The sequence below is a fragment of the Passer domesticus genome, chromosome 5 (assembly GCF_036417665.1).
Source record: "Passer domesticus isolate bPasDom1 chromosome 5, bPasDom1.hap1, whole genome shotgun sequence".
NCBI lineage: Eukaryota > Metazoa > Chordata > Aves > Passeriformes > Passeridae > Passer > Passer domesticus.
The window spans coordinates 46,028,229-46,053,910 of NC_087478.1; the positions used below are offsets into that span (position 1 = coordinate 46,028,229).

General features: G+C 46.4%; 2 protein-coding genes across 6 annotated transcripts in view; one reads left to right on the plus strand and one right to left on the minus strand.

Moving 5' to 3' along the window:
• Window positions 1-25,682, minus strand: part of GSG1 (germ cell associated 1) — a 109,049-nt gene that overhangs the window by 37,578 nt on the left and 45,789 nt on the right. The window contains exon 1 of one of the 5 annotated variants that reach the window (XM_064419965.1): window positions 317-416. The exons of the other annotated variants lie outside the window; for them this stretch is intronic. Coding sequence (XP_064276035.1) covers window positions 317-328 — 12 coding nt within the window. The 5' untranslated portion in view covers window positions 329-416. Of the gene's footprint in view, window positions 1-316; window positions 417-25,682 lie in introns of those variants that run through there. 5 annotated transcript variants of the gene reach the window in all.
• EMP1 (epithelial membrane protein 1) lies at window positions 5-14,706 on the plus strand. Its single transcript, XM_064419971.1, has 5 exons — window positions 5-177; window positions 11,191-11,308; window positions 12,079-12,181; window positions 12,285-12,425; window positions 13,026-14,706. Exons 2-5 carry the CDS (start codon window positions 11,231-11,233, stop codon window positions 13,187-13,189), a joined length of 486 nt encoding a protein of 161 aa, XP_064276041.1. The 5' UTR covers window positions 5-177; window positions 11,191-11,230; the 3' UTR covers window positions 13,190-14,706.

Consider the following 25,682-nt stretch of genomic DNA (forward strand, 5'->3'; position numbering starts at 1 on the left):
TCATAGTAACTCCTTTAAAACAGAGTGGAAAGACACCACCCTCCCACACCACCGGAGGAAACTTAAACCAGCAGCAGGTCACTCCCCTTCACTCCAGCTCTGCGCTCCGGGACATCGGCACTGCAGCCCAGCACGCTCCTTCTTCCACAGGTGCCAGCACCGGCCCCAGCCCACACGGTAAGAGCTGTTCTTGGAAATCCTCACCAACTTTTCTCCCTCGGGGGCTGCTCCCCTCTCCTAACAGCACCAGTTTGCCTTTCTCCCCTGCCCCTTCACTTCTCTTCATCTTGGCACTCAAGCTGGCTATGGCACGCACCTTAATTTTCATCTTTTGCTTCAAAATCCATCTGCGTTGCGGGGCAAAGGGGCACTGCAAGGCGCCCTGGTTGCAGCATCGGAGTGCTGGCAGCAGCAATGTTATTTTCACCTCCAGGACACGTGCAGCCAGGGTGCAGGCACGGGTGCCCAGCCTGGGCCAGCTCACGCTCAGGAGCTGCTGTGTGCTTTTGGAGTAGCATTGTTGACAAACGTGGAAAAATGCCTGCTTGGAATTAGGGCTGCAGGCTCAGTTTTCCTGGCGCTCAAATACTTCTGCTTGTCTCTCTCCCCTCCATAATTAGTTTGCCAAGCTCCAATTTAAAACAATAGCAATCATTCCAAGTAAAGACTGAGAGGCCCCAGAGGTGCAGACTCTGGGGTACAATGGAAACAATCTCTTTTCCTAGGGGCTCTGGCTCCTGAGGCTGAAGCCAAGCCCCAGTTCTGAGCAGAGCCATTGAAGGGCAGAAATTCGTGTTACACCTTCTTTGGCAGCACAGACACTGCAGTGGGGAGCGCTGTGAGGCAAAGTGGGGGAGCGGTGGCATTGCTAGGAGCACCATGGTCTGCTGGTAGGGTGTGTCAAGGAGATAGAGACACTGATGGGAACTGGCAATTCTCCCTCTTCACCTGCCTTCTACACAACCACCCCCTCTTTCTTTCCCTCCTCTTCTTCACCACCATTTCTCTTGTTTCGTCTGTATGCTGTGGTTTGCATCCTGCGGTCAAATCTGAACTATTTTTGAGGTCTGTGAAAGGGAGTGCAGCAAAGCCAGTTTGTTGGCACCACACTGGTTCCTGTTGCAGGAACTCAGCCCGCCCCTGCACAGTTTCAAGGGTTTGAAAGAGACTGAACAGTATTTAGCCCAATACGGCCAGGAATGGGTGGGGCTCAGGCTGGGACTGTGGATAATTACTATATGAATGAACTAGAAGCTGAGCTGACAGTAACTTTTTGGGAAAAGGATGGATTTTGTGAATTTTTAAGTCCCCTCTGGCCCTGTTTCTTGTAGCTCAGTCATGCAGTGGTGCCTCCTGCCTAAGAAATAAGTGTTTGGAGTGGTGGGGAAACTGACTGAGGCAGTGAGTGTTTTCAGGGCATCAGAAACTGGAATGGGAAGAAAGCATTTTTGGAAGTTGTCATTTAATACGATTGACAATTAAATCATATTGATATTAAGAAAAAAATACTGTGGCCACAGAACAACTTTTACTCAGAAGCTTTAAATTCCTCAAGGCACCTCTGAGAGCAGATTTGCCCAGGAACTGCCCACTTGACATTTCTGGATGTAGTGGGATTCTTTTCTGAGCAAACACTCGAGGGAGGTGGGCATGAAGAGTGTGAAAACTTGGAGCCCATTAGCTACTCTTCCTATGATAACAGGGGTTAAAGCCAGCCGAATGCCTCCACCCAGTCCACCTGGGGACTGTGAGCACTGAGGGACTGAGGGGGGCTTGAGGGCAGCTTATTTCTGTTTGCTCCGGTGGGGATTAGCATCAGAAAAGGATCAAAACGGAGGTACTTCACTAACACCGCAGTTCCTGAAAGCACCCCTTGAAATGCAGCGTCTTGGTGGGAGGCCCTGCACACCCACCCACACTGAGGAATTCCTGTCAGTAGGCTCGTGTGGAAGCTCCCCCAGCTATGACTAACCACCCAAACATGTGACACGCGGTCTGAGCCATTATTCATCGCGGCTAGCCCTGTGAGAGAGCAGGGATCTCCACTGGGCACATGCCATCCCCGGGGATACCTCTGACAGCTAGGCAGTCGAGCCACACCCAAGGACACAGGAGTGACTGACGTGGGATCTTGCGGAGAAGCGCCAACTTTTGGAGTGGGTGCCTCAGCTGCAGGGCTGCTAGCGCTCCCCCAGTGAGACCCTGCTGAGGACAGAGCCCTGGGCTTGGAAAACCGGCCCTTCTGGCCCAGCCGGTGGTCTTTCAGTTCTGCAGTGTGGGAGCGGTGCAAGTGCACACAGGAATTACTGTTCGGTGGTCTGGGGTGGAGCAGAGGTTGTGTTTTGAAAGAGTTCTGGGAGATTTGCTGATAATAGCCAGCATGTTTTTTGTAAAAGAGCCACCTCAGGGCCTTGCTTATAATGAGATTGGGGAGATTTGCTGCAAGCACTAATCTTTCTCTCTAGTCGTCACCCTCCCAGCCGCAAGGCTCGCACATAGCACTCAGCCTGTGCCCACTTCTGTTTCCTCAGAAAAGCAAAAGCAGGAGGGAGCTTGCTTCCATAGCCCTGCCTGCTCCCATGGGCCTTCAGGGCCCCATAATCCCCAGCTGGCTGCTAGGACACCCCTCCCATGGCATGTGTCCCCTTGCTCAGCCCCCAGGTCACTTAGTGTTCCCTTCGCTGAGTGCTGCATGGATGGCAAAGGAGCAGACACTTGATGCTGGGCTGGAATTTGCCCTGAGATGCTGAAGTGCCATATAAGGCAGAAATAGCATTACTAGACCCCTTTGATCTCAACAGGTTGCTGTGCCTGTCCCTCTCAATAGGAAAGTGACAGCACTGTCACCCAGCACAACATAAGGCAGGCTGCAAGGCATGGCACTCCAATTTTTTTCCTTCCTTCTGTTTTCCAACAAAAAATTAATGAAATAAAACTAAAAAAATTATATTTATTTACCCTTCCTTCAAGGCAGGGAGCTGCTCTTCTACTCCTCTAAAAGGGAGGGTGAGGAAGGGAATTTCCAATCTTCACATCTGAAGATGGAAAATATGGAAAAGACCGATACGTCATCAGTCTTTTCTGCTGAGGCAAAGCAGCATTCACAGAAAAAGAGGCTCTTCTCCATGGCCCTGCCAGGATTGATAACTAACTCACAGCCACAGTGCTGTAACAGTGGCAGTGAACAAACGTGCTGAAGCCCATCTCAATTATGCCTGTATTGATCCTCTGTCAGGTCCACACCCATCATCCCAGAGCATGACACAGAGTGAAGCAGCAGCTCCCCATGTAAACTGCCCAGAGGGAAATCTGGAGTGCCTCTTAAGCTGCTTTCTTCCATTACACTGCAGGGAGAGCAGCAAAGCAGCACATCTCGGGGCTGCCATCTGGAGTGTGATTTCTTCAAACCCTGCTGGGAGAGTTTTGGAAAGTACCTCTTTAGCTAGAACAGCTTGACAGTGAACAAAGGAAACTCTGGCCAAATTTGCAGCTTCATGCATCCTGCTCCTCCTGAACTGTTTTCAGGAGAGCAGAGAGAATATGGAAGCTCCTCTCTTGGTTAGACCAAATATAGCCCATGCCTTGTCATAGAAGGGAGGGACAGGTTAGGACAACTCAGCACCAAAACCCACATTGCCCAAGGGAGTGACAAGTTTGCCAAGATCATAATTGAGATCTATCCCCTTTACCCTGTGAAAACAAGTCTGTAACAGAGGCATGGGAGACACCCATGACAGGAGCCCAGGGACAGATCTGGGCTGGGTCATCCCCAGTCCTGCAGGAAATGCACTGAACTGTGAGCACTGGAGTGGCTGACACAGGTGAATAGTGACTCATGCTGAAGGCTTAGCTCTTGTGATGTGAGGCCACCTGGCAATATGTTTTTGTATTTGAGGAAATCCAGGGTGAGACCTTTGTTGTCCTTTTGCCCTCGCAGGGCAGAGTCTGCTGAAGAGGGGAGTTGTGAAAGCAACCACCACGACTGGGTCCATTGTCCACATTCTTCTCATTCCAGGGAGATATCTTCCCTGTATTGGCTCCAGCAAGCCTCTGGGAAGGATAGTGAGAGCCATGGGAGCAAGAGGGGAGAGTACAAAATGCTCAGAGCCTGGAGCAGGCTGGTCAGAGGACTGCTGAAGAGCAGCTCCAGCAATGTGGGCCACTGCTGAAGGAGAGCTGGGCACTTCCACTGGCTGTGACAGCTGAGGCAGCTGAGCCAGCCTGCCTGAGAGCTGCCTCCAGAGGCTGCCACTGGGCCAGTGTGCTGTGCCCTCAGCAGGGGAGCTCTTGATGTCTCCAAAGCCACATGTAACATGAACCAGCTTATACCTTACTGATGACAGGTGTAAGGAGCTCTCTGAAAGCCAGATGGGGTGTTTTACACCATGACCACCTTTATCCCATCCTGCACAGAGCACTGGCCAGATCCAGGCTGCAGGAGTCCTCCTGTGTCTGCTTTATACACATGCTCCCCCCAGTTCTTCACTTGTGCACTTTGGTTGAAAGAAGGAGCTTTCACACAATTTTATATCTGAATCCTGCACAGTCTTTTTGTAGATAGCTTGCAGGAGCAAAGGCACCCTGAAAGCAAACTAACCAAAAGCTCAGACTCTTTAGATGCCCCAGTCACACTTTCCTCAGTGTTTCATAGGCTGTACTTGCATGTTCAGAGGTTTTGCAGTTTTGAGAGACAGACACACTGTAAGATACAACTTCTTTTTTAGAGTTACCCTCCTTTGGAAAAGAAAAAAAAGAATATCTACACAAGACTGTCTGTGCAAATCATAGGACTGCAGTTTTAATCCAAGAATGCAGCCAAAAGCACAGCTGATGTGGGCTTCACAGTCCTTCAACCTCTGTCTAAGTGCTGTTGCAAAGAGGAAAGCAGGAAGTCCCACCAGAAGTGATCTGTGTGCTTTTGCTCATACCACTCTGTAACCTGAGCTTTCCTGTCAGAGCTGTCAGATAGTTTCTCCCACGTGGGCACTGCCAGTGTGGCACAGGTAGATGATCTGTGCACCCATAAAGAAGCTGTGCACACACATACACACACATAAACACACACACACGGAGTTGACAGGGCACCACAGATGCACACTCCCATTCATAGAGGGAGCCACACAGAGCTGCAGATGCACACCCTACACACAACACGTCAACACCCAGACTGTCAGTCCTCCCACAAATGTTCCTCGCGTATCTCAGAATCTTGCTGGAACTCCTGCCAGCAACTCAGGTCTCTAATTAACCCACCCAGGGACCACCCAGTGCTCTAAGGGGTGAGAGTGCTCTGCATCGCACCTCTGGAGGAGCAGAGGAACATTTCTGTGTCTCCACTAGCTCCGGGGTTCCCTTCCCCACCCCTCCCTCTTACTTGCTGCCCATCAGTCCCAGCCCTTCCTTGGCGTGCCTAGTGTGAGGAGTGACAGTGTTTTCCTCCAGCAGCGGCTGCTGGCTGCCTGCCAGGCCCCAGGCAGCTGTCTCTTCCCTTTCCCACTACCAAGCAGCATTGGAGTTTCAGTTGATGTTGTCACATGGCTGAGCACTCGAGGGTGGTTTTTTCTGGAGAAAATGCCAATTTCTCACTGTCTGCCCTAGGAATTCTGATATTTCCCCACTCTTACATGAATCATGAGCATGAGAGCTGGAAAACCCTTATGTGTCATCTTTTGTGACTCCCCTCTGCATCTCTCAGTAAGTGGAGGTTCATCACCAAGGGTGGATTCTTGAGGAATTTGTCAGATCCCAGAAGAAATTTTTCACATGCTGGTGTTTCACCACTCCCTTGGGAAGGCAGTTCCATTGATCTCTTGGAGTCCATTCCACCAGGCAACGCTTCATGAGAACCAGACAAAATCTTCCATTAACTTATTTTCAGCTGTAGCCCCTCAGGCTGGTCTACTCTTTCCTTTTGGTTGACATTAACCTGCTGGTTTTACAGCCTTGCTGTACCCCATGTGGTCATCACAGCCACTGCCCATATGTACGTGAAATCTCACTGCCATAAGCCAGAGGCTCAAAGGTCTCCGTGTGCCCACGCACCCCTCCTGCCCAACCCTTCTCCCACACACATGAAATCTCTTTCCAGAGGCACCAGCCTACTCATCCACATGTCTATAAAAAGCATCTGACTTGTAAATTGAGTCAGACTGGTCTGTCAAAACCAGGCTGTCAACAGCAGTGCTGACATACAGTAGTTTGTAGAAGACTGGAGTCAGCAAGGACTCTGGATTCATCAGGATCTGAAGCAAGAGACAGAGCAAAGGTGGAAGCAAAAGGATTCTTCCCTGTTGTTTAAAGTTGTCATGAGCTTTCTAGTAACAATGTGACGTGTCCAAAGTCATCATGCCACCGAAATATCAGAGAGATATTCACATCTTTGCATCCTGTGAAATGACTCTGGGCACAATGCTCATAGCCCATACAAGGACAAGGTGTGCAGATGTAGCAGGTCTAAGATGCAGTGATGGTCTCAGATCAGTCAAAAGGCATGTGTACAAATTCTGCAAAAGGTTTTATCCCACACTGAGGTTTCTCTTACTGGTAGTAACATGGCAGCATTGCTATTTGTGGCTTGGCTTTGCACTGAGGAATGCACTGGTAACGGAGGTGGAAGCTTGTGGTTGTCTCAAACAATACCAGACAGTTTTTACTTTCTGTCCATTACACTCCAGTTTTCTCCTTTGTTTTGAAGTGCCCTGGGCCCCGATTTGAACCACCAGTATTCCTGCTGTGACTCTGTGCCCCTCAGACACTGGCCAAGTTCACCTGCTTTCTCTAAATATTGGACCTTCTATTGTCCCCATCAGAGACTGGGAGAGTCAGACCACTGGTCTGACTTACTACCGCCTTCCTTATATTCTGTAGTGGCAGCTGGGAAAGGCAGAATTTCATTTGTGTTAATTGTTTTCAATCTATGGAGATTTTTGTTCACATTCTAACCAAATGTATTTGCTTTTTCTCCAAAAAGCTATCTTTCCATTGTTGAGAAATCTAGTGTATCAAACTAAAGGGTCTTCAGCTGAAAAACTCACTTTGAAAGAAGTCAGAGGTCACCAATGTGCACAGGCAGTGGATTTAGATGTCTTCTGCTCCCTGGACACTCTAAGGAGCTACAAGATATTGGCTGGCCCAGCCAGCATCTCTCACAGTGCACCTCACCAGCCCAGCCTGGGAGAGGCAGTCCCAAGAGGGACCTCAGTTCAGAGAGGAAGATGGAAGTGGGAGTCAGATGAACTGCATCCATTAAGGAATACTTGAGATCTGAAATATTTGAAATTTAGTTGAGAGTGCCCTGATTTTTCACCTGAAACAACCCCATTGTTCCTGCAGAAACATTCTGTACACTTACCCTCTACTCCTTTCGCTGCAATGCACTTTCTGTCAGAAGCAAAGGACCTCTGCCTAATCTGGTTTACCCTCTTGAGTAACTCACTCTCTATATTTGAGGAACTATACCATTGTCCTTTATCATATCTCGAAGTGGCACTACACATTCCAGGGGCAAGGACTCACTTCTCTCTATTGCTCTCAGACAGAAGGATCCAAAACACTTAAGTTGACAGAGGGGTGATACAGGTAGCAACAATCTGCCTGCATGAGAAGACTTTGTCTTGGTTTTAGGCAATAGATAGTACCAGCCTGCTTGAACTTGAACTGGGGTGCAGCAGAGCTATGTGTTGTTCCCCAGCATATGTACTCCTGCACGGTCAGAGAAATAGTCTCTACACAGCTAAGAGTCTGTCATGCTTATCTGCAGGTTTGTTGTACTGAAGGCTTCTATGGTGATTCTTATTCATGCTTACTGTTGGTGTGGCTTGTTATTTCTCTTCATCCATCACCCCATGAAAAGGAAAGTGAGTCCACTTTTATCAGTACAGGATCTTCTCTTGACTCATGCAGGCTGTTCAGCACATGCATGACCTTCACTTCCCCATCAGCCCGCCCTACCTCAGTAGTCCTTCTACTGTTATGTCTCATTACTTTTTCCTTGGCTTAACTGGGGTCTCTCCTCTGAAGGATTCCTGGGGAAGAATCACAAATTTTTTGCTTGACTGGTTCTTGAGAAGCAGTCCTAAAACTGACAGTGTCCTGAGCACTTAGTCTTTCAGGGTTAAATTATTGTGGGGTTTGAGAGCGTTGGGGTGAGTCAGTGGAAAAAGCTGGCAGCTCTAGGAAGGCTAAGACTGACTCATAGCCCAAGAAGAGCCTGAGGAGCTCCAAATGCAGCTGCAGTTTAGGTAGGGGAATGGAAGAAAAGGCATTTGCATGCAATTTTGTCCTATTGCTCCAGCAATGTGACCCCACCCTGTAGTGGAGAAAGATGTCTCACACTTAACAGATGGAAACGGTATCCTGTCAGTCCCTGATGCTCTGCCAGTTTCTCTGTCTAATGGGAGGAAATGTCCACGCCATAGCATCAGAGACAGAAGTGAATCTATTTCAGTGCCATTCCTTCACCCAGGGCTCCTCTGGGATTGTTCTCTCGTGTTTTATTTAACAGGCAGAAAGGGATGAAGAAAGGGGAAAGCAAATGAATACAGAGGGAGGCTTGTGCTTTAACTCACAAAGAATCAAAACTAAGCTGTGAGCACATATCCCCTGGGGGAGTTTGCATTTGATAGCGTGTGTATTCAGGGAGAGGTGCTGACGTTCTCAGGAAGTAGGTGCACTGAAAGCACCTGAACTAACACTGCTCTCCTGCAGTGCTAAAATAGGCAGAGGGAAAAAAAAAAGCAAAGGGAATAAAGGATTTCATTTTTTTCTTAGAGTATTGGTCAAAGTGCTGGGTGTGAGGTCATGATTTTGGGCTTTTTTTACATTGTAAAGTAACATTTATCCCTCATTTTCATTTCTGAATGCAAGCAAAAGATGCATTTAAAAGGACTGTTCTAGTCCTTAGGATGTCATGAAACTAGGTTTTTAGTCTTTCAAGTAGAAAGCTTTGTTTGAAGGTCCTAAAAAATAATAAGGGGAAAAAAAAAGCTCTGAATGAGATTTTAAAGAGGCCATGGAAAAATACATCCATCTAAGAAAGAAGAAAGTTTAGCCACGGTTTAGTAAAGGCAAATTTCAGAGCCGGCAAATTTGTCAGTTTGGTTTATGCTTGCCAGCACCCTATAGTGTCAAGAGCACTTGCTAAAGTTTGTGTAAGAACCAAGGTAACAAAAAAAAAATTAAAAAAAAGAAAAAAGAGAAGTAGTCAAAGGGACAGGAAGATTTAACTCAACAGTTTGTTGCAGATATGTCACTTAGTCATGGCAACAGCAATAGTTTCTCAGTTTGAGTTGCAGTGGTGATATCTGTATCAGTTGCCATCCAGCATTTTGAAACCCTTGTTCCTTTTACAATGGAAAGAAGGGGTTTAACTCTTATGTTAAGTATGTTCACATTGTAGCCTGCATATACTGTTGAGAACCTGAATTTTAGCAGTGCTGAAATCATGTCTGTCACTACAGTGAGAGGAAAAGTCCTAAGAAGGCTGTGCTTTCCCCAAGATCATCACTAAGGGAGGCACTGTGACAAGAGAGGTGGTAGTGACCAGGCCATCCAGTCAAATCAAGCTCTAGAGCATGAGTTTGCTAAGACACCCCAAAGCAGACAAGCAAGCCTGGCCCACGTTCAGCAAGTCAGGGTTTAACATCTCCATAGAGTTCTCCAGGTGAAGGAAGCCTTACAGTAGACGTGATTTGCTGAGGAGATGAGACTAGTCACCAAACCTAATCTGTCTTACTAAAGAGTAGCTTTGTTTGGGTGGGAGCAATGACTGAACAGAACTGGTTCTTTGAGATCCTAAACTCAAGGAATTCTTCCTGGTCAAAGTGCCCCTGATGGAGAAGCCTGCCTACCCACTGTGGCTTGGGAAACTGTATACAAAGCAGTGCCAGGAACAGCTGCAGCATTTTACAGGAATACACTCCCACTCTTGGCCACAGTGAGAGGAAAGACAGTAGTGGAGTAGGTGGAGTCATCAAGTAAAAGACATATGAATGGGACTTTACAAAGCCTTTTGTCATAGTTTGTGTGAAAAACATCATAAAGTATAAGTGTGTTGTTTCATGACAGTGTTACCACGCCCTGTACAAATGGTGACAGCATCAGACCCTACCTGAGTCACCTGGACCAAAATAACTTGACAGCTAACATTAATCACATGCTTGATACTGCTCTTCAGTACCAGCACTTCTGAGGGAAAGAGCCTGTCAAACTTTCTAGGGAGTTTACTGGCCCCAGAGTGGACTCAGTGAATGCTTCTGCCTGAAATATACTCACTTGATTTGTGTGAATTTTCTGTGCTCATTCTCACAGCTTAAATTTGTTCCTTGTATTTCACATTTTCAGGTGAGAAGCCATCAATCTTGACAAACTCTGTCATGCACTCTGTAAAGCACATTCCCCTCTCTTTTTCCAATCACATGTTAATCAATGACAGGAAATCTTAAAAAAAAGTAAAAGTTTGCAGAGGCAAAAATACCCAAAACCAACCAAAGAGGAATTTGCATTACAGGAGATTTTATTGCATTAATAAAGTGACCTGCATGCCTCAAAATTTAAAAGGGAAACAGGCAGTTTTCATTGCAAACCTGGGCATCTTCCCCAGCTCCAGAAAACCTTGTGGCATTTCTGTTCTGGTTATTCTCCTCTTCACTTAAAGGAGTGGTCTTTGGAGTAGTGGCTACCCCTCTGACTCACTCTCCACAACTACTCAACAGCTGAGGCACCAAGGAGCCCACAGTCCCCCATTCCATACCTCCTGTCCATGACCCACACCAGTTGGAAGAGGCTGAGACACCAGAGGAAGAGAAAAATCTTTCCTGACCTCTGTGAATCCCATGGGCAAAAACTCCTCTTCCTAGAATGTATGCCTGGAGTATGGCGTTTTTACTTTACATTAACACACATCAATTTAAGCAAACTGTGTATATATTCAGGCTATTTTTAAAATGATCCTAAGTTATGTACCCATGCTCTACATCTCCTCCCATATTGGTTTCTTAATCTTCAGGCTCTATTTAACCTCTTGAGCAGATTTTGACAAAGTTTTTACTGGCTTTTTTTTTGGTGATTCTACATTTACAGAGTGAACTTAAGATCAGCCTGGGTTTTTGCATGTAAACAAATGTATGGTAATGCTGTTCTTTGACTCAGTCCTTCCCTTCACATCCTCCCTCTGTTCTTGTTCTCCCTCAGAGCTCTCCGTGTCGGTGACACCACCTAGAAGAGACCCAAGATGTTGGTGCTACTGGCTGGTATCTTTGTGGTTCACATCGCCACTGTCATCATGCTCTTCGTCTCCACCATTGCCAACGTGAGTAGACTGCCCTGGACGAGACATGGCTGTCACCTCCTGCAGAGCAGCGGGCCTGAGATACGGCTGGCAGGCAGACCAGGGGGTGGGTGCTCCCGTGAGGGTGAGGGTGAGGAACATCCACTCACGGTCATGTGGAGGGAGGAAGCAGTGATGGCTGGCTCAGGAAGCAGGAAGGCGGCCGGGGTAGCACAGCAGGCACAGCCACTGTCTGTCAGCTCCCCGGACCCCGAGCCAGCAGCACCTCAACACCCTTCATGGGCTGGGGAAGTCAGCAGTGCCAGCTCTGGCACGGCACTGTTCCCCCCAGCCGGGGCCAGCCTGTTCCCACCAGGGTTTGTTCCAGGCCAAGGGAGCTCTGGGCCGAGGGGAACCCCACTGTTCCCACCAGGGTTTGTTTCAGGCCAAGGGAGCTCTGGGCCGAGGGGGACCCCTGGTGGCTCTGTCAGGGTCCCCGCGCCCCCTGCCCACTGTCAGAGTGGATTTTGGGGTTCCCTCACACCCGCCTGGCCAGCCGTGACCCCCACCACCTCGCACAGGAGGAGGGTCAGGGTGAGCTGGGAGGTTTCTCCATGATGATTGGAACAGACCTCACGGTGTTTTGCCCAGACCAAGTGTCTCCAGGCACTGGAAGCCAGTACCATGTCCCTCCTGCCCGGTGCTGGCATTTCCGGGCAGTTGGGCTACTCATGCTCACCTTACGGTTTAGTCTGACAAAAGAGCAAAGAAGCTTTGCTGCCCCAAGACACAACTATTCTATCCTGTTTCAGGTTTGGATGGTGGGTTCTTCCAACTTTGGAACGATCTCAACAGGACTCTGGCTTCTGTGCAACAAGACCTGCACTCAGCTGCCAGTCAGCAGTGGAGATGAGGGTAAGTTACAGCGCATTTTTGTCATGGTGAATCACAGGACGTTGATGACCACTGCCAAGACTGAGTCCTGACCTTCTCCAATCTATTCTCTGTGTTTTGACAGCTTCCCTCAAAGCCGTGCAAGCCTTTATGATCCTCTCGATCATTTTCTCCCTTGTGGCGCTCATCCTGTTCATTATCCAGCTGTTCACCCTGGAAAAAGGCAAACGTTTCTACATGACCGGAGCCGTCATGCTGGTTTGCTGTGAGTATGCACCTGCACACCGTGCCTTGGCTCCCTGGGCGCCCCACTGCCTCTATGAACACAAGTAGCCACATATGGTCACCAGGGGAGGTTGTCAGCCAGCTAAATGTTTTCAGTGGCCCAATTTTTGTTACGAAACAAAGCACAGGGGAATCGAAAAGTGTTAGGTTGGGATTTGTTTGGCTGTATACAATGAAAGTATTTCCAGATTTTCATTAGGAAATCCCAGTGGGTTTTGCAAAATACTTTTGAAAGACAACAAAAAGGATTCAAGTGTTTTGGGGGAGCAGGGAACTAAACAGTTAGCTACTGCACATGGGATTCAACACGTAGCACAAAACTGTCGTCAGATCTTATTACTGATTTTCTCCTAACAAAGGTTTATTCCTCGTGGCACCCACTAAACAAGCCCCAAGTGTCTTATGTCACCACAGCTGCAAAAGAAATCCTCCACAAATAAGCCTAATGGGCAGCAGCTCCTCTCTCATATGGCACAAGACATGCATTACAATCTCAGGGGACAGCAGTACCTCAGAAGTCTTGCGGCAATGCTGGTTTCTGTGCGTTTTCCAACTCTCTTTTCCCTCTTCCTTCCCACAGGGATGTGCATTCTGATTGCAGTCTCCATTTACACAGCTCGCTTCACAGGCGCAGTGGCATACTCCACAAATCCTCACCATGGCTACTGCTTCATATTGGCCTGGATCTGCTTTTGCTTCAGTTTCATCATCGGCATCCTCTACCTTGTTCTCAGAAAAAAATAAGGCTGTTGGGCATCCAGGGGAGAGGGTTGGCTACTGGGAGTGGGGAAGAATTACTCTGCTGAGAGAACTGTTGGGCCAATAGACAAAAACAGCCACCATCATCACCATTGCCACTGCAGAAAAATCACTAACAAAGCTAGAATCCTCAGAAACTTCTTCACCAAAGAGTAGGAGAAGCAATTCCTACTGATCTAGCACTTCTGGGGCTGGAAATCTTCATGTGACCCAGACAGTTCTTCTCCTTTTCTGCAAAGTTGTGCCATACCTTCACAAAGCTTCAAGCTCAGCAGTGATGATTAAAGGGCACCACAAAAACAAGGGCTATATATTTTTCTCTTCCTAGAGCCCTTCTCACTTACATTTGAGTGTGCCTTGTGGGTTGGGCAGTGAGGATTATGACCCCTTTATTTGTCCATTGATACAAATGGGATGGGCCTTTTGTTACATTTTTAAATATATATAAATAAATATATATATGTGCACATAAGAAAACGTTAAAGACATTAAATTGAGAAAAAAATAGAAATTGGATTAATTTTTAATTGAAATATCTACAAAAGTGAGGCAGCAAATTTTTTTGCTGTTCTGTTTTCTATTTGATATTCCCATGATTGAATAAGATACAGGTAGGAATGGAAAATATACAGGCATGGATGATGGAGAGAGAGAGAGAGAGAGAATAGGGGTAAAAATATACAGAGGTTCTTAATTACAGAGGGTGCAGTTCCTCAGTGGTACACATGCAGGGAGGGAACCATCTGGATGTGTGTCTACACTAGAATAATCTTCTGTTCAACTCCAGAACATGTTAACAGCACTGCTACATCACAGAGCCTTACTGAGACCAGTCCTTCACCAGTAGGACTTTTCCTACATCATCACCTGGTATATGATATTAATTGAGTGCCCCACCTTGTGACAAAGCTCATCTCAAAAGCAGATAATGGTTAGCAGAGGAAAGTTATAACCTAATGAAAGATTAGGAAAGAGGAAGTAGGGCTTGTGAGTCTTGCTCCTTGCTGCACAACATTAAGCCAGCCACTCAGCTTGGTGCTTTTCACCTGCCAACTCCTTCCATAAAACTAGCTACCTCCCAGGGTTGCTGAGAGATTGAGTCCACTCTGTAACACCAGGTCCCCATGTGAAAGGCTGGCATAGGAAAGTTAGGCACTGGTACTGCTGCAACCCACAAATTTCTGTTAGTTTGAAGAATCTCAGTCACAAGAGGCATTTGCAAGAGATGAGGTCAAAATTTCCTGTGACTCCATTCACAGCTAAAAAGTAGAGAGTACAAAAACCATGTTAATACAGATTGTGCATGGATGCTATTTACCTCTCTCTCTCTTTCTGTTACATTTTCTTCTTATGTAGACTTTATCAATTTGGTGGATATATTCTAGTACTGTATGTTGGTGTTTCATTAACAAAGGTTATTTCATATATAGTCATTGTAAATATTTTGAAATGCATATTTTTAACTTTGTGGGTCTAAAAATAAACTCTGATTCTCTTTCTAATATGAGTTTTGCTCTGTTTTGTTTGGGTTTTTTTTTCCATTAGTATTTCAGATATTTGTTAGCAGAAGTATTTGCAGTTCTTACTGAATCATAATCCACCCCTTTAAGACAATGCAGAACTACCACGTTCTCTTACATACCAGCAGATGAGATTTCCTGTTCTGGAGGGAAGGAGGAAGCATAACAACTCTCAGAGCTCCTGTTTCAGGCTGCCTGCAAGCTCAGGCAGACAGTGTGAGCAGTGGTATCACTCAGTCTCAGTGCCAGGCTTTGCCTCACACCCAGGAAAGCTGGAATCATACTTTCTCACTCTGGCAGAGTCTCACCTGTCCCGAAGCAAAATCACCAAGGTGTTTGCCTGGGTCTCATGAGTTGGTGTAGCTGTTACCTCTCTAGTGTTGTCTGGCCAAATGCCTCTGCAGTTCTAGAGCTTGAGCAAAGAGTCCAAAGCCCAGGACACTGGCAGATCTCAGAAAATTTGGGGCACAGTTCTGTGAGCTGTGAGAATCAAGCTGTGCAGAAATTTTTTCTTTATCCATTAATCTACTGCAGGGAGAGCTAAGACATGCTAATTGAGGGTAGAACAGTGACATGAATCTTCAGGAGCTGAAGTTTTACCAGAGGGGGACCTCTTACAGCAGGGTGTGGGAAGGGCTCACAGTGTATCATGGGTGGACACTTGTCTTGGTCTCAGGAGCTTCCAGGAGTCACAGATTATAGAATATGATGAGTTGTAAGGAAGCAATCAGGATCTTCTAGTCCAACTCCTGGCCCTGCACAGGCCTTTCCACGAGTCACACCATGTGCCTGAGAGCATTGTCCAAATGCTTCTTGAACTCTGCCAGGCTTGGTGTTGTGAGCACTGCTTAGTCCTGTGGCCACTGAGTCCTGCTGTTCCTCATGCTCCTGGCACTCCTGGAAGTGCAGGGTAACCAAAGACCATCTGGCCACTGTGGACAAGCTAACACTGACAGGTGAGACATCAGCCACCCCCTGAGGGGGAAGTTAGCCAGTGCAGAAGCCTTGCAGGGGCACACCCACTGCTAGGCTGCTATCTGTGTCCTGATCCTGGCATGGTGCAGATGTGACAATGATACCTCACAGGATGACAAAGCAATGCCAGCCTTGTTGGCATGACCAGGTCACAGGAAAGGGTTTCAGTTTTTGAACAGTGGTCTCCAACAGCATTTCTGTCACCACAAACTGTTGTCACTGATAGCTTAGAAAGGATATGAAAGCTACTGGACACTCTGGACAACTTGGTTTGCCTGAAAAAATCACTTAGGCTACTAAAGGATCAGTACCTACCCTACCAGGTGGAAGAAGTCAAAGTCCCCTGGCATCTGACAAACCTAGTTACCGGTCCCTGAAGCGTAATTCATTCCAAATGAGACAGTCTTTGCTCCACACCGAGTAGCTCCCCCCACCATCTTCTGAATCCTGTTACATTAGGGACACATAGGCATGAACTTACATTTGGCACCACCAAGACAGAACACATCAAACAGAAAAGCAGATGCCAACAAATATGGATCACTTACAAAACATAAGGAAGCAGAAAAGGATAGAAGAAAATAGCACTACTGGTTGTGTGATATGGCAGATGTTTGCTCAAAAGTCATCTTCAACACAGCCTTAAGTGACACTGACCCAGTGCCACATGGACTGTGAGATGCAAAGTCATATCACTCCTGCAAGAGCCATTACAGGGATTTCAGGGACCAAGCTTCACAAGCTGACTCCAGCACTGCACAGCACAGTCCTTGCACTTGGAAGAGATACCTTTGAAAGAGGAGAAATTCCTGTGCCTGAGGTTCAACAGCAGAACAAAAGGGTATTCCCTTCCCTGGTTCTTTTCTGCAGGTCACTGCAAGGAGAAAGGTGTCTGACACAAACACCTGACTAATTCAGGGCATTTGACTACAGTAAATCAGCTGCAGAAAACACTAAGAATGAGGGACAGCAGAGAGGGCAAGAGCTTTTTGGACAAGAGACATTCTTGCTCTGATCAGAAAGTCACACTATGTAGGCTGGGAAGAAGTAGTCCAATAACCGGTCACATTAAGGGGTTTGAAATTATCTCTACTTATTCATGGGGGAGTTGCAAAGCTGCTGCAGACACCTAGGGGAGAGCCCTGCTCTGCAAATGGCATAAACCCAAACCAGCCAAGCAAAGTAAGTGACTCCTGGCCTGATCAAAGGGTGATGACAGCACTGTGAACACAAAGGCAGCAGCACCTGCTGCATTTACACAATGTGGCTGACTGCCAGCACACCCAAAGCAGAAGAATGGCTTGATTCCCTTGCAGCAAAGACAAGAGAGAAAAACCAAACCACCACCACCAATAACAAAATACAAAAAAAACCCCAAACCAAACAAAACGAAATAAAAACCAAGTGTGCAAAGAATGAGGAGCTCATGGGAGGTACCAAAGATGACACCAGGAGTGATGTAAAAAACTACAGGCTGCTTCCATCACTAGAATAATACTTCACTGCTGGTATCCTGGGTGCAACTAGACCAGGAATCTTTTAACAGAGGAAAGTAAGGTGAAATCAGTGTGACATATTATCCCACTCAAAATATATCCAGTCCAGGGGGCAGACTAGAAATGAATTCTGTGGTTGCACTAGCTGTAATTAGAAGGCTGCCTAAACTTGTGATTATTTATATTTGCAGCTCTGCCTGCTCAGATAATAAGAACAGCCAGGGTACCAGTTGATTGTTGGAAGAACTGGGGAGGAATATTAATCGCAGACCCTCTGTTCCCACATTGCACAGTTGGTGAGGTGCATCACTGCAGGCAGCTCAGCTCTCCCAGCATTGTCAGCACCACAGTATTGAATTAGATACACTATGATCTGATGCATGATGACAAATCTCATGTTGCACAATTCACTCAAAGTACGTGGGTATGTGGTATAAATATACACCTTGTCATCTGTTACAGTGCTTAGGAAACCTGATTGCCTTTCTGCTCAGCCTAGCATGGAAGGCTGTAGCTGGCAGCCTTCCTACATTCCACCCCCTCTCAGGCTTCTCATGTGAAACAGGTTAGCCAGAGACCAGAGGGGTCAGTCCATAGCAGATGCCTCAAGGCAAATACAGAAAGCATGCTCCTCAGCAGAGATTTATGAGAAGCCAAGATGCTTCAACTGATCTCTCAGGCTAATTTCAGTATCAGCATTTGGATGACAGAACTGGATCTAAGGGAAGAGGCAGTGCTGTGGAGCTCTGTCCTGTGAATACGGTAACTCTCATACAGATGACCTGGAGAACATAACACAATCAGAGGTGATAAAGAAGGGGCTTTGGGGATGCTCCTGTCTCTGTCAACTTTCCAGATAAATGTATAGGTGGACAGAAGACTAGCTTTTGGAGTTCACAGATGGATGGGACTTTTTACGCAGAGTTTTAAGGACCATCATAGATTATTTATTTCTCTGGATGCAACTACCAGAATAAAAGGTTTGTTTCATTGATATGCTCACTGCAGAATTTTTTGGGCCTTGCTCTGATGATAACATGGAGCTGGAGTAGCTGAGCTGTAATTCAGTAAGAGCACTTCCTAGGGCTTTGGGAGGATGGGGGAATGTATGGTTGTGTGAGACAGGAGTACCAACCAAATGAGGCTCTGTCTTGTTATCAGAGCCCAGAAGCCATAAATGCACCTGCCACGGCTGCTTAGCCAAGAGAGCAAAGGGGGCTGCTGGCATGGCCCGTGAGGGGTGGGGTCAGCATGCCGCAGAGGGGGCTCTGAAAGAGGCTTCCACGTGCTTCTCACACTGCAGCCACGACAGGATTCCCCCATGCTCCTGGGGAATGCAGGGCTCCCTGGGAACTGCTGACACCCCATGAGTCCTAGTGGTGTCCCTAAAAGCTGAGTCTGCTAAGCATTTTGGAGGTATGTTTAGCAGCTCCCAGGACTGCATCCCAAGTTTTCACCATTTTCATTTACAGAACCGGAGAAGTAAAAGACAACCTCAACACAGCTTGTGCATATATTTTAGAGGGTTCTGTTTCTAAACCACATTAGAAGCAGGAGATTCTTCATGTGCATGACGCAGAGGATGATCCACTATGTAGTACAGCAAGAAGCTTCATGGCAAAGAACCCAGAACCCCAGTCCTTTGTATCCCAGCTCTGGAAAGGACCTGCCAGCTCTGCAAAAGAGCCAGGGATGAGGAGGGGAAGCAGAGGTCAAAATCAGAGATTAAGTACTCAGGATCACCCCTGGGTAGAGTGGCAGTGATCAGATGCCATGAAGGAATGAAATAAGTGGGTTATCAAATTTAGGGACAGAAGGGAGAACAAGATGGACAGGAAGAACAAACACTGCAGAAGATGAATACCATCACTGCACTGGTGGGCTGGGGAGGACAAGAAATTTAGCAGGAAGGTGTATGGAATTTGGGACACCTGAGACCCAATGCAGTCATCTACCAAGCAGTCAGACCTTCAACAGTCAGTGGGCTTGCTTCCCAGTACCGTAGGCTGACACTCACAGTTCTGCCAAAAACTGTGATGAGCTGTTGTAAACCATCCAGCACCCGTGGAGGGACCCGGACGTACCCTCTGAGGCCACCGGTGGCTGAAGGTCCTGGTCCCCTGTGTTGTCACTAGAGGTCAGTGCAAGCCCAGCAAACGCCTCTGCTGAATTTATGTTTCTATGTGGTGCGGCCATCCCCAGCTGATTTACTGACAGTGCTGATTTATCACAGCATAATTCAGAAATGGGAGCATGCCCCAGCCCCATGGGCAGCCCTCGGATGGGCTCCCTGCTGGCCTGTGGCATGCCATGAAAAAGAAAAATGCAGCATCTTGACCCACGTAAGAGGTGACATCATGGGAGTGTTTCTCACCAGTAAGAAACCTACAGGGCAAATGGAGGAAGAAACTCTGCAGGGGAATCGGCAAAACTTTGGAATCATCAGTCCGGAACAGATGACCATGGCTCAATTCCCTTTGGCTACTGAGAGCTGTTTTGGGCTCAGGGAGGTAAATGGGTTTACCCTTTTCTCCTGCAGTTAATACTAACCCCTCTGCTATGTACAGACAGAGAAACTGAGGCAAGGAAATAAGATCGACCTGGGGGAAGCAGACTGGAAGCAGAGAATGGAGGAGGTGATGGCATGGCCTGAAGATGAAAATACTTCAGAGCTTTAGGAGCTCAATAGTTCCTGCTTCAAGGGGGCACCATTTCAGGCTAACTTCACTTCCCATGGATCTTAAGAAAGGCCTTTCTTAAGTTTGCAAATAGCAAGCCATAGGTCTCTAAAGACTGATTGCAGCACATCAGTAGCTAAACGTGTATTAAGGCAACCAGCTTTCAGGGGTGTGGATTTAATCTTGATGATTTGCAAGTGAAATCTGTGGAAGCTGCAGAGGCTCGGCAAGGTCCATCAGTTTAAGTATCTAATTTCAAACACCCAAGACAGAAAAATTGGACCCAGGCACCCAGTAGAGACCTTGAAACCCTGCAACAGGGAGACAAAGAGAACAGTATTTTTTATTTTTTTTTTGCCATGTGTCTGCCAAAAGATTTGCAATGACCTTGATGCAATAAGGGCAAAGTTTGTATTTGCAGTGCAGTAAATCTAGTGGTCCCTGTTGTATAATTGCTTGCCCATAGAGAAGCATGACTATAATATATATCACAATGTCATTTAGGCCAACACATATGCTATAGATAAAACTACTACTTGCTCAGAGAATCCACAATCAGGAAAATCAACCCATTCTTAACTTTTTGCCAATTTCAACTGTGTTGCACACGTATCCAAATATCAGCAAAGTTTTTGTGCCACAGTAGAATCAGATATATTTGGAATTCAAGTGGAAAACACTACACAGCCCTGCTTGTGTCATGCCAGATGGAACTAAGAGAACAAATCCACATCCCTATGTTGTAAACTTACTCTTTTCCCCAGAATCACTGATTTGAGTGGGATTCAAGTAAAATGGAGCTCTTCTTTCATCAGGGAGCTCTCTCTGTGAGAAGGCGCAATGGATGGGAAGCCACAGACCCTGAGCCCTTGTTTCTCCTCTCTTTCACTGTCTGGAATTTCTGTTTATAACAGCATTCTTCATATGCATGGATTTACCTCAACTTTCATCGTTCACATCACCTACTTTACAAAAATTGAAAACATGGCTGCAAAATCACCTCCAGCAGGTCTGGAAAGACAGATTTCTAGTATGAGAGAGAAATCATATTACCTCTGTTTTCTGGGTCTATGAAAACCTTATGTCTGATGGTCTCTGACAAGCAAAACAAGGCTACTATGTAGACTCCTACTTTCAAGACAGCAAGGTCAACAGGCACGAAACAGGCACCACTTGACATTATTTGACCAAAAGCACCCTTCTCACAGTCTGATCCCCAGCCCTTCCAGGGGTGGGCTGACTCATACATGCCTTGTCACACCCCCACCACACTGCTTCCCTGGGGACTGCATTCCTCGTGCTTCCCAGTGTTGCCACCTTCCAGAGCTCCCACTGGTATTCAAAGGGCAGAAGTCTGGCTTTAATCCTCAAAGCCATCAGCAATTATCTTGCATCACGTTTGCCACTTTTCTCTGTCACATGTGTACTCTTAGCTCCCACCAGTGTTGAAAGCTTCCAACAGCCCTAGCCTTTTGAAAGAGCACTGCAGACAGCCATTTACACTTTAAATAGACATTAAAATGAAGCCACCTGCATGCCTTCCAGTTCCCGAACTGCCGAGCAGAGCAATGGATAATGGAAGTGTACCAACACATCAACAGTTTCCACTAGCAACTGCTGCAGAATAGCTTGATACCAACTTCAAATATGGACAGGAAATGGCTTTTGATATCAAATGTAAGTTTCAACACCACAAGAGTCTCTAAAAATAAACATTTTGTTCCTACCCATCCTTGATTTGATACTAAATGGATTGTGGAAAGGGACCAAACTCTAGAAACAGAAATAATAATAGAGGTACACTTTTAATTAACTCATCCTATATTATTCCCTTTTCTACTGGACCCCCTGCCTCACTCAGCACACAGAAGTGCTCTGTGGATGAGGCTGTCCTTGTTATTCAGTCTCATGGAAGTATTTATCCGCACGCCAGCAGCGCACTGCACAGCACACAGAGCTCTGCCTCCTTTCGGGGCTTTTCAATTCGCCTCATTATTATCACCATCAAGCCGTTCCCAAACCCAAAAGGACTTTTGTCTTCCAGTCACCCCTGCAAAACCAAAGCATTATCACAGATATTTTAGAAACAGGGGAATTGACTCATAGGCAGATCACAGCTAAAATCTGCAATGCTGGCCATTAATTCTGTCCACCACAATGGCCTCTTACATACAAAACAGCTTGTGGCCACTGCTGAAAAGTTGAGGGGTGATGTGCTCAGCATCACATTCAGAGTCCATGGTAAAGGCAGAGGGGGAAGAGTGTATTTCTACAACCCATTATAATGTTCTCAGTACAGTAAGCTGTATTCATCTTCTTGCCTGCATAAAGAGGTTGAAGGAAGATTGCATGCCTCTCCTTAAGCCACCAGTCACCTCAGGTCAGGATTCCCAATCTGGGGAACTCCAGGAAACCCCTCACCAGTGTAAACCCTTTGGATGGGTAAGACAAGAACACAAAGACAAATGTCAAAAGGATCAATTAATCTTAGGTACCTCTGTCAAGACACCAATAGCCCATGTATAAAAATCTCTGTGCACTCAAAGCACAGCTGCCATAGGATTCAGCTGCAGTGAGTTCTGCAAAGCAGGCCCCAAGGGCTGCCTTCAGCCCCTTTCCTTCCCTGCAATAAGTCATGCCTGCATAGATCTGCTTTTAAACAATTGAGCACAAGCTCTGTCTTGGCTAAGGACCAAGTGCCACACATTTGCATGCCGACTTTACGCCTTCTTGCGTGTTGAGCCTATCCAGATGGCAGGGTGTATTCGAGGCTTAATGATCTGCTTTCCCTCCCTCCAGTATGGGCACAATAAATCACTGGCAAATCTTCCTGATGGTCTTTTAGAGGGAAGACAGATCAAACACATATAGTGAGTTTCAAAATACCAAGTCCTCAGGAAAATTATGGTCTGCAACATTGGTACAGAGAATGGATTCAACTGGATAGCTTAAAATGCCTGCACTAAGCTTTCCCTGCCAGTCTACCCTTCCCAAATCCCTATGCCCTGCACTTTCTCCTTTGCCAGACAAAGATTTTGCCAGACCTGGCTTGCTTGCTCCACTCTTGGTCACCACAGTCCCCTGCCTGCATCAAAGAAACAATCTTTTAGCAACAGCACTCAGACCAAAACTTTTGAACAATCTCAAGAAGAAAAGCTAGAGTTTGTTCTTTTGAAGGTTAGGTACTGCTCACCACAGAAACTGCAGGAGACCTGGATTTTAGGACAGAATTTTACACACCCATGTCATGACCAGGAGATGTATGTGTTCATGACATGAGACCCAGGTGCATCTTCTGCCTACAGAGCACAGCACGGGAGACAGGGATCTGTTTACAGCACCAGACCTTAAACACCAGAGAGAGATCTTAAGATATTATTATATGTGGCTGCATAAAAAGCTTTTCTTGTTTGATGAGAGGGTAAAGTGGCACACAGTCTCAGCAAATGGCCACAGCAATCTGAGTGCCCCCCACAACATCACACAGAAAGTTGTGGCAAAGGCAGGCATTCCTCTGAATTGTACCGAGAGCTTTAAACAGCCTTAATGTGGAGGTGCTTCTGTGTCCAGCCTGGGGACCTCCACCTCATTCTCTTTAAACTTTTCAATATCTGCAGGGACTAATATAAGGCTTTGCACTTTGCAGTACTTACTGCCACTGAGCTCTGACCTCTCCCAAAGCTGCTTCCACTCTGCCTGATAAGTGAGATTCTGTGTAGAAGCACCATGTGCTCTTGCATTTAAAGATCAGGGAATTGTTTGGGATGCCAAACAAGAATTCAGTTTCACACCAAACTTTATTGTGACATTTCCTGGGTAATCAAGTCTTTTTATCATCAAAAGACTGTTTTCCAGTGTGTAGACTTTCAAGAAGAAATTCCCTGCTCTGGAGTTCACTGTGTTTCTGGCCACTTAAACTGGATCTGACAAGTTAAATTATTTGTATGCCTTAAGCTAACCATCTGCATGGGAGTAAGCATCAGGTACAGCTTATATGTCGAATACCCCACAAAATATAAATTTATCCACATGTGCATTCAAACAAAATGTCAATGCTATTTCTCAAAGAATATGGGAGCAGAGGCCAGGGGCCAGTGAAATAATTTTCGGCTTTTAAGTGACAGACAATGGAAGTGATCCAGTCTTGCATCTCCTAAGTACTGGCAGATTGGCCGGGAGTTGGATGCTAACAAAGAGATTCAGTACATGGGCCTGGTTTCAATTAATAAGCATGGGTCCATATGGCTCTGTGTGTGTCTGTGTTTATACCGAGTGTTCTTTCCTGGTAATGGGCGTTGCATAAGTACAAGCATGCATGTGTGTGCCTGTGAAGACAAGTTCAGAGATACTTCAAAAATTCCTACCACCACAGGCAAAATTTGGTGTTGACAACCAGAACAAAAGGTTTCTTCCCTGGCAGGAAATCAGAGCCACGTGGCAGCAGTGAAAGCACCAAACACGATATGCTGGCCATGCAGGATCTGCCACTCTGTTGTGGCAGAGTGGCCACAGTTGGTACTGGGACAAACCTCACCCAGAGAGACAGAAAGACCAAATACAACCAAACTTGCTCCTGGGAGGCAGACCAGCCAGGATGACCTGCTCTGTCTGCCGTGCAAGCAGGCAGAGACGCAGAGTGCCTGCTGCTTTAAGTGGATGGTACCACTCTCCTGTTGCAGTGACACATCCCTGCTCTGCTACTCTGGGCAGCCTGACTCCCAAGGAAATGTCCTGCTCTGCCCCTGCCTGTAGCCAGCCCACCTGAGTGCATGTCAGACCACACACATGCTTCAGATTTGTCAGCAAACCACACAGCTCTGTGTCTTATCCATAGCACTTGCTTCTCCTGGATCTTTTTTTTTTTTCAAAAAACAATGTAGTTGTCAGATCAGTAGCTGTCAGATGGGTAGAAGGAGAGGCAAATGAGAAAAAAATACTTTGTACATGATAGGAAATTCATACCCAGCAATTTAAAACAATTTGTGTATCCATAAGGCTAATTTAATTATTTATCTCCCCCATACTGTCTCAGTTTCTTAAGTTCGAACTGTTTCTGCAAATAATAGGCTAATTCAAAATGATGATGTACTAATGAGGTTGATGGTGACCATACAGGACTACAGACTCTGATAAGGTACTTACCTGTTATTTTAGGGTTATCTTGACTTTTCAGCTCTACATTTCTTTCCTCAAGGGGCACTAATTTTGCATTGTTCTAACTATTGGTTACTCTAAACTGGCACACCTTCATATCGGTTTTTGTCAGTGCTTTAAGCACTCCTTCGAGCCCTTAACTTTTGCTGCCTTCTTGCAATGCTGAGAGAATACCCTGTGACAAACAGCAATGAAAGACACAAAGAAATCCAAGACAGATTTTTTTTTTTACCTGAGCACTTGCAAGTATCTGAGCACCTTGGAAATACTCTCTGCACCTTGCATTAATTTTCCTGTCCAACTCCACGCCCACTTCATTTCCCCATGTTTAAATATACCTTGTATTATTACTTTCCCCTCACAATAATTCTAATTGTATAATTGACCTCTCAACCCCCAACCAGTGCTCAAACACATCTTTAAGGGTTTTCATAAATCACAGTCTAGAGTATCCTGCAGTGCAATGACAGAGCTAAGTATGAACATAAGCTTTTCTGAGAACTGGTGTCTGAGAATGGGTCTATCCTGCCACAACACAACCCCCAGAGGCACTTTTGGGGCCAAACCTCATCACCACTTTGCTGGACTGAAAAGCCTACTCTGAGGATTCCCCACTGGAAGTAAGGAAAAGTAAGGGTTCCTAAGGGTCTCAGAG

Bases quoted from the DNA above. Each gene is read 5' to 3' on its own strand.
- EMP1 (XM_064419971.1), top strand. From the start codon at position 11,231: ATGTTGGTGCTACTGGCTGGTATCTTTGTGGTTCACATCGCCACTGTC. The intron at 12,182-12,284 runs GTAAGTTACAGC...GTGTTTTGACAG, and splicing joins AGTCAGCAGTGGAGATGAGG to CTTCCCTCAAAGCCGTGCAA. The intron at 12,426-13,025 runs GTGAGTATGCAC...TCCTTCCCACAG, and splicing joins AGCCGTCATGCTGGTTTGCT to GGATGTGCATTCTGATTGCA.